At 64.1% G+C, this 12,456-nt stretch overlaps 1 protein-coding gene across 1 annotated transcript; it reads right to left on the bottom strand.

Moving 5' to 3' along the window:
• Positions 1 to 1,544: 1,544 nt before the first annotated feature.
• MAPK11 (mitogen-activated protein kinase 11) lies at positions 1,545 to 8,112 on the bottom strand. Its single transcript, XM_044228059.1, has 12 exons — positions 7,997 to 8,112; positions 5,554 to 5,683; positions 5,397 to 5,455; positions 5,200 to 5,311; positions 5,086 to 5,115; positions 4,953 to 5,000; positions 4,762 to 4,876; positions 4,333 to 4,404; positions 4,011 to 4,090; positions 3,461 to 3,539; positions 3,199 to 3,372; positions 1,545 to 2,843 (listed from the first exon to the last, which is right to left on the bottom strand). The coding sequence occupies exons 1-12, from the start codon at positions 8,110 to 8,112 to the stop codon at positions 2,764 to 2,766; spliced, it is 1,095 nt and encodes a 364-aa protein (XP_044083994.1). The 3' UTR covers positions 1,545 to 2,763.
• Positions 8,113 to 12,456: the final 4,344 nt, after the last annotated feature.

Below are 12,456 nucleotides of genomic sequence, written 5' to 3'. Positions count from 1 at the left end.
ACCGTCCGCGTCCCTCCCCAGCTCCACCCCGTCAACCCGGGCCCCCACCCCGGAGTGCCCGGAGCTGAATGCTGTGACCCCCAGGCCAACCGCCCACCCTCCAGGCCGCCCCCTTCCCCTGGGGCGGATCCATCCACATCCCAGTGTGGGGTCCCCCAGCACCCAACGCCTGCATCCCCCTTTCCCTGTGGACGAGCTGGGCCTCCTCCGTGTGACCACCACCCACCCCAGGCCCCCCAACCCCAGGCTGGTCCTGTAGGTCTTCCTTGGGCCCTGGTGCACACCCAGCTCCCTTCTCTGCACCCCCCTGGCAGGTGGGAAGCCTGCTCCGAGTCTGTGGGGGTCCCTTTGCCTGTTCTGCCTCCTTCCCAGCTTTCTCCTCATTTGTCCTAAGTCTGGCCTGAGCCTCTCCTCTCTGCAGAAAGTCATCCCTGACCCCAGGGGTGAAGGAGGGCCCGGCTTGGGCCTTTAGCGCCCCCCTTACCCCTCGGTGGGGCCATTGGCATCCACCTTCCAGAGGTCTGGCCCCACCCTGGACCAGATGCTCTTGGAAGACAGAGACCCCTCCGGGACCTCCCCCAGCTCCATGAGGCAGGTCGGAGACAGAGGGGGGTAACAGGATTTGCAGGGCCCCCCGCGGCTCCTCTGTGCCCTTCTGGCCGCAGACACCATGAATCAGCAGCTCAGAGCCGGCCAGGGCAGCTTTACACCCGGGCTGCGGGCTGGTGTTCCGCAGCACCCAGCAGCTGGAGACCAGTCAGAGTGGCTGGCCGCCGGAGTCACAACCACCTGTGCCCTTCATGCCCTGGGTTGCCTCCTCCAGGAAGCCCCTAGCTGGCTCACTTACTTATGGTGGGGCCCAGGGGTCTGGCAGGTTTCCCCACGCGGGGCATGTCCCAGCTCTGCTTCCATTCCCCAGGACCTGAGGCCCCGTAGCTAAACTGACCAGCCCCTGGTGGGGCTCCCAGAAGATCTCCACCCCCAAGGCCCAGGGCAAGGGCACAGATGCCCCATCCAAGGGAAGTTCTGCCCCATCCCTGTTGAGGCCAGTGCTCTTCCTCCCGAGCCGCGGTGAGCAGCAGGAGCTCGGTGGACATCCCGAGGGCTGGAGTGGCCCTCTCACCCCTTAAACAGGAAGGAAAGGAAAGCTACTTTCCCCATCTTACCCAGCTCCAGGGCAGGACAAGCCTTTGCTCCCAGGGAGTCCTGGTTGTCCACCAGCAGCTTTCCTGACCACTGAGAGAAGGGGCAGAGCTGCAACCAGACCAGACGCCGAGCTTGCCCAGTGACCGCCCCCCCAGGGCAGTGGGCTGATCTGTGGATTGCCTCAAGCCCTGTCCTGGATCAGAGCCTATCAGCCTGGACCCAGAACTCACCCTGCCCCGCCCCCCATGGCCCTCGGCTCTCTGGGAGCAGGGAGGGTGCTGGACTGAATATGGCTGCTTGTCTGACTGGCGACTGGTGGGGTCAGAGCAGCTGGGAGTGTGAGGCGTAGATCCAGCTCCCACCTCCCCGCTCCAGGCAGCAGGGCCTCGGACACAAGCTGAGTGGGAGAGAACCCCTTTATTGTGAAACCCCGGTGCAGGCACTTGACGCTGAGACCTCTGCAAGGTGGGGGGTCACCACCTGACACACAGGACACCACCTCCTCAAAGAGAAGCCCCTCGCTGGGGGACCCACTCCCCCAACATCTTGAATAGGGTCATGTCCACCGGTTACTGGACCAGCTCCATTCTGGAAGGAGGAAGGAGGCAAGCGGACCACAGGGCAGAACAGTCCAGGGCTCAGCTGCAGGGCCGGAGGAGGGCCGAGGTAGAGCGAGAGCAGGCAGAGGCTTCTTCATCAGCTCCTGGCCAAGGTCAGGGTCTGAGTCCAAGGGCACACTGGGTGTGCCCCTCCACCCCCCACCAGCATCAAGCTTGGAGCCCCCTGTACCAACCACCTCTTCACATCTGCTGCAGCCCCCGCACTCCAGGAGAAAGCCCTGGCTTTTGTTCCCTGGTTGTCCCTTGTCCACCAGAGCCCCTGGCATGGCGCACCCAGGATCTCAGCGGCAGCGCCCCAGCCCACCCCCAACCAGGAACTGAGGGAAGGGAAGTAACAGCAGAGGCACCTCACTTCAGGCTTCCAGCTGCTCATGGCGGCTGGCTCTCAGGCCCCCCCAGATTCACACGCGCCTTGACATGTCAGTACCGGGAGCACGCATTAGTATGCATGTGCCACATATGGCCCAGGGGAACACGGGGCTCCAGGATGGTCTTCTCATCGGATACGTGGTGATGGTCTCAGCTTTCAGATCTTCAGAGTCTTAGCACATCCCAGGACTGCCGCCCCTTCCAGGTTGAGAGGCTCTGACAACCAAGACCCTCCCTTCAGTCTCCAGAGGGCCTGGCCCCAGGGCACCACGCCCTCCAGAGACAGCCCTCTGGGACCGAGGAGGTCTGGAGACAGACATACTCCCCAGGGGAACCCCAAGGCTTCCAGATGAGGTCCTACAGGAGACCCAGGTGGTTGGGAGGAGGCAGAGGACTGAGGAAGTCCAGGGTGCTCTGTCTGGACTCCTGCAGTCGCGGCTTGCACCCATGCCCACGCTTGTGCGTTCACATGCGTACAGACTGCCCACGAGGGGCAGCGTGCAGGCGAGGGAGCCCCAGCTAGGCTCAGGGTGCTGGCCCCAGTGGTGCTGGGAGGCGGCCCTTGTGGGAATCCAGCCGGCATGCTCCTGCCCGTCCGCCAGTCCCAGGGGCCAGCAGGCACGCGTCCTCACTGCTCAATCTCCAGGCTGCCGGGAGACTGCGGTGGCTCTGCGGGCTTGAAGCTGAGAACTTCCTGGTAGGTGAGCTCTAGGGAGTGAAGGGAAAGGCTGAACTCGAGCCGTCACTGGCCCACAGCCTCCACCTGACTGTCCGGTGCTGGCTGCCCAGACCGGGCCCACCATCCTGAGGGCAGTCTCAGACCCGGGGGGCTTCCTTCTAGAGCCGGCCCTGTGCTGCCCCAAGCCTCTGCTGGACACAGCCCAGCCCCAGGAGCACGGGCAGTGTGGGAAGGAGGAGTGGGATGCTTCCTCTGGGGAGGAGTGGGATGCTTCCAGCAGGAAACCGGCAACTCCTAGTCTGCCGGGGAATGAAGCCAGCGTCAGGCCCCTGGGCTCCACTTCCCCTCCCCGCCCAACCCCTGGCCCTCGGCCCCATCTCTCACCCTTCCACTCCTCCACGGTGCGCTCCTTGGCCTCAACGCTCTCGTCATAGGGCTCGGCCTCAGGTTCGTCATCGGGGTCATGGTACTGGCTGAAGTAGGCATGGGCCAGGGCCTCCGCCGCACTGACTCTCTGGTCGCTGTCCAGCACCAGCATCCTTCCCAGGAGGTCCACAGCTACGGAGCGGTCCGTAGGGACGGGGTGGTCAGCCGTGCGCGTAGGGCCAGACGGGGAGCCCAGCCTAGCCCCAGAGCCCATCCTCACCCAGGGGGTTGGCCCCATGGAAGATGCTCCTGAGGTCCTTCTGGGGCATGGGGGGCAGGGACTGGATGTAGGTCCGGGCCTGGGGGCACAGCGGAAGGGCCTGAGGGGGCGGCTCACACACCGGCCCCCTCCTGCCCAAAGCCAGGCAAGGACTTGCTAAGACAAGACCTACCCGCTCTGACAGGCCTGGACCAGAGCCCGCGCACACCAGAGGGCCCCTGCCACCACGGATGCGGCGGCTCCCGCGGCTTACCTGGCTCCCGATGCCCGGGGCACCCCCTGTCCTTGGCAAAGGCGATGTCTGTCTGTCAGTGCTAAGACTGTACCCTCACTGTCCCACCGTCTGTCAGTGCTGAGGCTGTACCCTCACTGTCCTCGTGCCAGGAATGCCTTCCCTGTTCACCTGTTTCTCCCCGAAGGGCTCAGGTACCTGTCTTGGGCTCTGGTCCACCGTGACCCAGGTCTCCTGCCAGTCTCTTCCCACAGAGCCCCTTCCTCTGGAGTGCCCAGGAGCTGGGTCAGCGGAGAGGGCGCGCAGCGAGCAACTCACGTGTTCTGAGGAAATCTTTGCTAGAACCTCAGGGCTGGGTGTGCCCACCACTTCCATGATTCGCTTCAGCTGGTCGATGTCTGTCCGGCTGAGGAAATGCCCACTGGCCAGGAATAGACCCTTCCCAGGCCCCCAGATCCCAGACCTTGGGGCGCTACCCAAAACGTGCTCTCTTACAGCTGGAGTCAGTGAGCCCAAGGGGGCCCCACATGGGGCAGAGAAGGCAAGGCCAGCCAGAAAGGGCCAGTGCCCACCTCCCCTGCGCCCCACCCAGCACAAGGGGCTCCTGGCTCACCCTCCTCCCACACCTGGCCAAGGATACAGTCACTTCCTGGGAAGAGGGCCTTTCCCTGGAGCAGCTCAGCCATTATGCAGCCCACAGACCAGATGTCCACTGTTGGGGAAGGAGGCTCCATCAGTCCACCCTCCCCAAGGAGCCCTTCCGAGAATCAGGGTGCTGCCCAGACTGTGCACAGGGGGCTCTCCGTTGCACCCAGGCCCCCAGACAGCAGACCCCTTACTCCTCTAAGTACAACGCTGGGGAGGGAGAAGAGTTAGCCCAGGACCCATGGCGCTTGGACCCTCTGCGGTCCATTTTTGAATGCTTGCCGGCCAAGACTGGACACACCCCCCCCCCAGGGGCCTGGGCTCCTGGCCCTGTACCCACCGCCCTCAGTCCCCAGGCCCTGGTGTGATTACTGCAGCCCACCCTGGCCCCACCCTGCACACCTGCCCGGCCGGCAGATGTCACCTGTCTGGTTGTAGTGCATCCAGTTCAGCATGATCTCGGGGGCCCGGTACCAGCGAGTGGCCACGTAGCCGGTCATCTCTTCATCAGCCTGGCGGGCTAGCCCGAAGTCCAGGATCTAGAGCGACCACCAGGTTTGTCAGCACCTCCCCGGACGACCCCTCTGCAGCCAGGCGGGGCCCTCATTGGCTCACCCGCAGCTCGCAGTCCTCGTTCACCGCCACGTTGCTGGGCTTCAGGTCCTGCGGGGCAGGCGGGGCGTGAGCGCAGGAGGAGCCCCTGCGCGGGCCCTGCAGAAGCCCCGACCCGCACCCTTCCGCCACCTACCCGGTGGATGATCCCCGCCGAGTGGATGTACTGCGAGAGGGAGAGGGGGATGCGGTGGCAGGGTCAGGCTCTGACCGCCGCCCCGCGCCCCGTGCCCGCCCCTGCGGCGCCCACCTTCAGCCCGCGCAGCAGCTGATAAACCAGGAACTGGACGTGCTCGTCGCTCAGCGCCTGGCACTTGACGATGTTGTTCAGGTCGGCGCCCATCAGGGTGGTCACCAGGTACCTGGGAGGGGGGGGTCAGCACCGAGAGGCAGCCTCTCCCCCCACCCCCAACGCTCTTCCCTGTGGCCCCGCCGGCGACCGCTCACACTTCGCTGAAGTCCTCAATGGAGGTGGCCGGCGTGAACACGTCCAGCAGCCCGATGACCTGCGTGGGGCCGGGAGTTAGGACTGGACGGCCCCTGCGTGCTGCGCGCCCGGGGAGGCCCGGCCGCCCGGCGGACCCGCCCCGCGAGCCCCGCTCACGTTCTCGTGCTTCAGGTGCTTGAGCAGCCGCAGCTCGCGGTACGTTCTCCGCGCGTGGATCAGCGACTGGAAGGGTCGCGACAGCTTCTTCACCGCCACCTTCTGCCGCAGCCGCGCGTCATAGGCCGAGCTGCAACCGGGGGGAGTGAGGCCGCGCGGGGAGGGGCGCGGCGGCGGCTCCCGTGGGGCTCTTCTTCCCGCCCCCGCGCTTGCTCAGACAGCCGCTGGGGGGTGGGACACGGCGACACCGGCACCCAGGAAGCCTCTCCTCTGCGCCTCTTTGGGGGCCTTCTTCTTCAAGGGGCAGCCCACCCTCGCACCCACAGGGGCCGGGCCTGCGCCACCAGGGAGTCCTAACCCGGATCTTCTTCCCCAACTCGGCATGGGGCTGAGGGAGAGTCTCCACCAACCAGTCAGGAAAACAGCCATTACTAAACCATCCCCTTTCACCCCCAGACAGCCCTCTGGCTCCCCTATTGGCTCATGGCTCCAGGAGGCCCCCCTACCCTGCAGGGTTCCAGAGCCACCTTCAAAGCCCCTGGGTGCCCAACACCTCTGAAGAGTCAAAATACGGAGGAAAAGCTGGCCAAAGGTGTTTACCGAGTTATTATTTTTAAGAGTGAGAAACCGGACAATATGCAGGGTCTGGACCCACGAACATTCCCCTTGGTCCACCCCATTCCCCAGAGGTCCCGATGCCCACGCATCTGCTCTTCACAGGAGACACAAGGCCCACAGGCATCAGCTTCAAATGCAAAGGCTGCCCCCCCACACCCCGGAGTCTCACTGGCCCAACACTGGAGCCCTGCGAAGAGCCATCCATGCCTTCATACAGACTGCCTCCTCTCCCTGATGCTCACTCCTTCCCTCCCTCTCCCTTTAGCTCCACTCTCTAGAATGCCACTTCCCCAGCAATGAGTGGGGTCCACGCGGCCCCGGGAGCAGTGTCTGCAGCATAGGATGCCCAGGGGCCCAGGTGGCGGTGCAGGAAAGCTAGCTAGGTGCCTGAGGCATCCATGCCCCCCCCCACCGTGGCCTGTGGGGAAAGGTCTGTCACTTCTGGGGAGGCAGGTAGGGGAATGTCTGCTCATGCGGGCAGCGGAACCTTTTGCCCAGTTGTCGGCAGAGTCGAGTGACAGGAATCTGGCACTGGGGCACCAGCTTCATCAGGAGAACACAGGAGCCCAGGAGAGGGCGATCACCTGCACTGGTCCCCATCAACTAAGTGCAGTGGGGGACCCAGGCCTCCTTTGGGGAGATTGATACTCTCTAGGAACTCCCAGAAGGTGATTCTAGACCCAAGGTGATTCCAGCAAGGACTCTATATTCCCCAGGGACCACTCATGCATTATCCTGACCCTCTTCCCACCCTTGAGGTCTTAGAGATGGAGACAGAGACCTGAGCCAGGACGGAGGAGATGGCCAGCCCGACGATTCTGACAAGCGGGCCAATGACAAGAGATGGGGAGTGGGCAGAAACTCTTGGTCCAGGCTCCAGCACTGGACCTCTGGGGGCCTCAGGAAGTCCCAGTCTTAACTTCTGTCAGAGCAATGCCGCATCCCCTGAGCTCTGGCCTCCCCACCTCCAAGACTCCCTCAGTGGACAGCAGCCACCTGGCTCAGGCCTCTGTAATGACCCCACTGGGTTTGGGGGGACACTGCTCAACACCCACGCCCACACTCAGCCCATCAGTATGGCACCTGCAACCAACTTCCTACAACCACCCTACCCTGAGACCCCCTAGACCCTCCCCAAACCCACACAGGCCTCACCCAAATCCTGACCCTCTCTCCCATTCCAGACTATGCTCTGTCTGAGCCCCAGGGCCCAACTGTGGGGCTGTGGTCTGAGCTATCTTGGTTAGGGCAAAAAAATGGGCTGCGGTCTAGATCCCCACAAGTATTGTAGGGGAATGGTAGGCATCTCTGCTCAGGCCTAAGCCCTGGCCAGAGTCTGAGACCCTTTGGAAAACAGGGGAGGGGCAAGACCCGCCATGGAGCTTGATCCTACCCTCCCCCAAGTTAGGCTTTTCCTTTGGCAAACAAAACTACCCACCCTAGTACCTGGGCATCTGCCAGACCCCAGGGATGCCAAACCTTTGACGGAGGGAATGGGGGGGGGGCGCAACCTAGACGCATGCTTGCACATTTAGGGGCGCAAGAGACCCGCCCTTTCGCCGACTGTGACGCCGCAGGATTTGGGCCTGGTGGGGGATGCTCCGGCTGGGACGGGACGGAGGAACGACCCCTTTCCCCAAACCCGAACGGCGCCCGGTGGGAAAGTTTCCTTCACGCCCCCCACCCCCCATTCATTGCCGCGATCCGTGAAAAGCCCGGGGGCGGAGGCGGGGCGAGGCCCCTCCCGCCGGCACCTCGCAGAGGGAGGGGAGGGGGCGCGCGCTCAGTCCCGCCCGCACCTCCCCGCTCTCCCCGCCGCCCCTACCAGACCGAGCCGTAGGCGCCGGAGCCCACGGGGCGCAACCCCTGCAGCCGCTGCGGCACCTCCCACACGGTCTTGTTGAGCTCCAGCCGGTAGAAGCCTGCGCGCGGGCCCGACATGTCCGAAGCGGCCGCCGCTCGGCCCGCGCCCCGCCCCGCGCCCCCGCCCCCGCCCCGCGCGGGAGCCGGAGCCGAGAGGACGGAGGGCGGCGGGAGGAGGCGGCGGCGGGCGGCGGCGCGGGGCGGGGCCGGGGCGGTGGTGGTGGGTGGCGCGCGGGGACAGACGCGCGGCTTCCTGCCCCTGCCTGGCGGCGGCCGGGCGGAAACCAGCCCTTCGGTCCCCTCCTGGGCTCGTCCGGGGCCGCTGCGCCCGCGCTGGGGGAGGGACGGCCGGCGTCCAGCTCGCCGCCCCGCCCGCCTCTACCTCCTGGGGTCCGCACTTCCCCAAGTATCCGCCCGCAATCTGCTCGGCCGGGCACCGCCCCATCCAGGACGCCACCGCCTCTCACCAGCCTCTGCTCCCCGCACCCAACCCTGCCAGCACCCGAGCCTGCACCTCCGGTGCACGCACCCCTCCTCTCCCACCCCCTGCTCCGGGCCCTGCGCGAGACTCCCCACCAGCCTGCTCCCTCTGAAATGAAGGCGAACCCTCCAAATCGAAGAAGCCAGGGCAGAGATTTCCTTCATCACTACAGAGCAACTGGACACTTGGTCAGATAGGCCTCCCTGTGGGGTGGGCAGATGGACGCGCTCTGGATCCTGGGCTCGCCGGGCTTCCGGCTCTCGGAGGCCGCTGCGGCCTTGGCGGTGCGGTTCGTCCCCTGGTAACCTTCCGTGGACCAGCAGCGGCCTCCCGCCTCGGTCAGGCCTGGGGACCAGCCCTGTCAGGACCAGGGACAGCGGCGGCACGGGGCATGGGGGGGACGTTTGAGGGGCTGTACCCATAAAAGGCCATCTCCAAATGGGTCTTTCTTGGTTCCTGGTGCCTTTCCTCCTTCTAATCCCGTCCCCCAGTTGTCACCTCTCCCAGGAAGCCCACCCTGACTTTTCTAGGTACTGGGGGGCTCCTCAGCTATGTAACCGCAGCTCCTCCTTCGCGCACGACACGTTTCCTCGCGTCCTCTCACGGCCTGGGAGGATGATTCCTCACGGGGCAATGTTCCTCGTTCCAGCAAGAAGGCCTCCCCGCATATCTCTAGCGCTCGGGGCCCGCGCCTCGTCACCTCCCCCTTAAAAGTGACAAGTGTGCGGAGACAGCGCTGCCCCCGTGACAGGTGTCCCCGGGCGCTCTCTGTAGGGAGAGCGCTGGGGGGGCTGCGTCTCCCAGGAAAGTGGGCAGCCAGGCTGTTGCCCGATCTTCTTCCTCTTCCAAACAAACCAAAGCTTGAGTTTTTATGGGAAATGTCCTGATTTTCAAATACTGACAGCCAGATTAAAACAAAACACGTCGACCCAGTACCAGGCAAACGTAACTACCCAGCGAACCCGGACCGTGGCGTCGGCCGAGTCCCAGTCGCACCAGCCAGCCTTGCACGACCTCGGCCAAGTCCCGAGCCGTCCCCAGCCTCAGTTTCCCCTCTAGGAGCCGGTGTAGGCCGGGCGGTGTTGGGGTGAGGACACCGGTGTCCCCTCCCACGGCCGCCCCACCCCGCGCCTCCTCGGCAGTCCCCGCCCTGCGCTGTGTTTTCCGGGCCGGCTGAGGCGCGCTGGGGTTCTGTGCGGGGTCCGTGGAGCTTCAGCTAAGGCCGGACAGGAGGCTCGTCCAGCAGCGGGCAGCCGGCGCTGACCGTGCGGCCGGGAGAAGGGGGGCGGCCTTTGTTTGCGCCGGGCGGGCGGGGCCCCGGAGGTTCCCTTGGCGATAGGCCCCGCCCTTCCGCCCCGGCCGGAGGGGTGGGGTTGTGCCGCCCCTAGGGGAGCCCGGGCCCCTCCTCGCGGTCAGGCCCAGCAGAGACCCTCGGTCATAATTCATCCTCGGGTGCCCACCTGGTCCCCAGGACCCAGGCCAGGCCGCCTTCGGGGGAGGCTCGCGGTTGTAATACTGATGAGCGGCAACCAGGGGGTTTCCTGGGTGGTTAGGGTGGGGAGAGGACACAGGGCCAGACAGATCAGGAAGTCCCCTGGAGAGGGGACACCGGTGGAGCTGGGCCAAGCGTCCACAGTCCTCCCTCTCCAGGACTGAGCTGGGTCACAGACAAGTATGGTGGCTGGGCTGGGGGGTTGTGGCTGGCTGTGTGGGGCCATGGCAGGGATGTCATTTTTGTTCTCAGGCTGATGGGGAGCCCTGCTGGACATGTTCACAGCACGACCCTGGCCAGCAGGTCCAGAACGACTGTTGCATGGTGTGGGTGAGAAAGGTCTGAGTCCAGAGAAGGTGGTGGCTTGGAAGGGAGAGCAGCAGGGGTGGGGGGCGGCAGGTGCTTCAGGTGTGAGCAGGCACAAGTGGGGAACCCAGGCAGAAGAGCTTCCTCCCCAGACATCAGCCCGGGGCCTCAGAACCCTCATCCCCAGCTCTCCTGACCACGCCTCCCCCGGGGGGTTTTGGGGGTAGCCGTCAAAATCAAGACTGCATTCCTCATCTCCATGTCCACTTCTCCCCTCCACTGGCCCAGGCCACCCTTTTCTGGCTACTTGCTGGTCTCTTGGCTGTACTTCTGAGATCAGAAGAACTTCCTACTGTGGTCCTGTCATAGGGGCCAGGGGATGGGCGGGGGTGGGGTGGGGTTCATGCTGTTTAGCAAGCAGTGCATGGTTTTGGGCTGTTTTCTGCAACTTGGAAGGTCACTGAGGTTGTGTGCGGCTTCCTCCCATCATTAGGAGGAAATGGGGAAGTGGAAATAGGAGGGCTGGTCACCCCCCAGTCTGTCAGCATCCTGAATACTTGAGGCTGGCCTGTCCTCCCCCACCATGCCTTGCACCCCAACATGCATGCCCAGTGTCTACCCTTCACTGGCCCCATGATAGGACAGCCCCCCGGATCCCTTCACACCCCTGTCCTCCAAGGGAGGTAACCCCATCTCTGGAAACTGCAGCCTTTCCTCTCTAAGCTGCACAGAATATAGGGGGTCCTCAGTGACTCAGCTCTTGCCTGGCTGTCCTGTCCAGTATAGGGAGGGAGGGAAGAGTGGCTTGTGGACTTTCAGTCTGGAAGCCAGGCCTCTAGGTTCCCACCTCCTTGCCCCAGGCATCCACAGCTTAGCGCTTTCCACCTGCTTCTGAACAGCTGAATCTTGGGGAACCTAGCATGGGTCATAACCATGTCATTTTTGGGGTCCTGGGATGGGGGATGTCAGTTGTTTGCCTAGTACCCCTTCCTTGTGGGGGATATCCACACCTGTTCCACGTGGCTTGAGTGGGGCTGCCCCCTGTGCACCCAGCCCATCCCCAGCCACAGCCACAGCGATGCCCGGAGTGGAGGAGAGGGGAGCCTGTCAGCAGCAGCCCCACTGTCCGAGGACATAGCAGCGCATGCTGGGAAGGGTTCAGACTTATGGAAACGTGTGAGCACTTGGACCCAGCCTTACCTGAAGCTGGCTGGATCACAAAATCCCCTTTATATCTGCTGCGGGGTGTCCTTGAAGCAGAAGAACTCTCTCAGGGTAGGCTCTGAACAGTGTGTATTTATCAAATGAAGCGACCGGCCATGCTGATGCTGTGTGTGCTTGGACATGTATGTGTGCCTGGAGGCTGTGGGGTGGGACATCTCACTGCTGCACCCCCGCAAGCAACACGGGGATTGGGAGCAAACCCCTTCCCCCATCACCAGAATCCCAGACAACCCCCTCCCTCAGGCATGGGCAAAGGTACCCTCACTCTCCCTTACATGGCCTTTCAGCCTTACTTATGCCCTAAGTCATCCTGGAGCTGTTCTTGGGACCATAGAGCTGACCCAATAGCCCCACAGCCTAAGGAGGGGGACACAGGCCCTCTCTCCCAGAGGCATGCCAGTGTGTGCTGGGGTCTGCACGCAGCAGTGACTTAATGTGTGCTGGCTGGACCATGTCTGTGAAGTACCCCTTCTTAGAAAAGAGGACACCCTCTCTGGGAGCTCAGGGTCCAGACAGTAAGCCCAAGCCACGCCTACCCATCCCGGGGGCAGGACCTGTCACTCAGCCCAAGGAAGACAAGGGAGGGCTGTCCCCGTGCCGGCGCAGGATCCACCCAATCGCAGCCGACCCTCCCCACCTCCCCGTCGGCAGCCAATCTGTTTCGGGATCGCTGAGAGCCCCCTTCCCAGATCCAGACCTCGTGGCCCAGGCCCGGAGCAGGGGGGCAGGGCAGGGAGGGTGTGGACTCCGGGGCACATTCTCCTGCCCCCACTGCCACCCTGGGGGCCCAGAGGAACCCCCTGCCCACCTGGGCCAGTGTCCACAGAGAGACCTTCAGCAGGACAAGCCTGGGAAGGCGGGGGAAGAGGCAAGCCAGGAATCTGCGGCCCCCCAGGAGGAAGCCAGCCAACCAGCAGAG

The sequence above is a fragment of the Neovison vison genome, chromosome 12, assembly GCF_020171115.1.
Source record: "Neovison vison isolate M4711 chromosome 12, ASM_NN_V1, whole genome shotgun sequence".
NCBI classification, from domain to species: domain Eukaryota; kingdom Metazoa; phylum Chordata; class Mammalia; order Carnivora; family Mustelidae; genus Neogale; species Neogale vison.
Note: the sequence above shows the minus strand (reverse complement) of the source record. Positions and strands in the feature narration are given on the sequence as shown.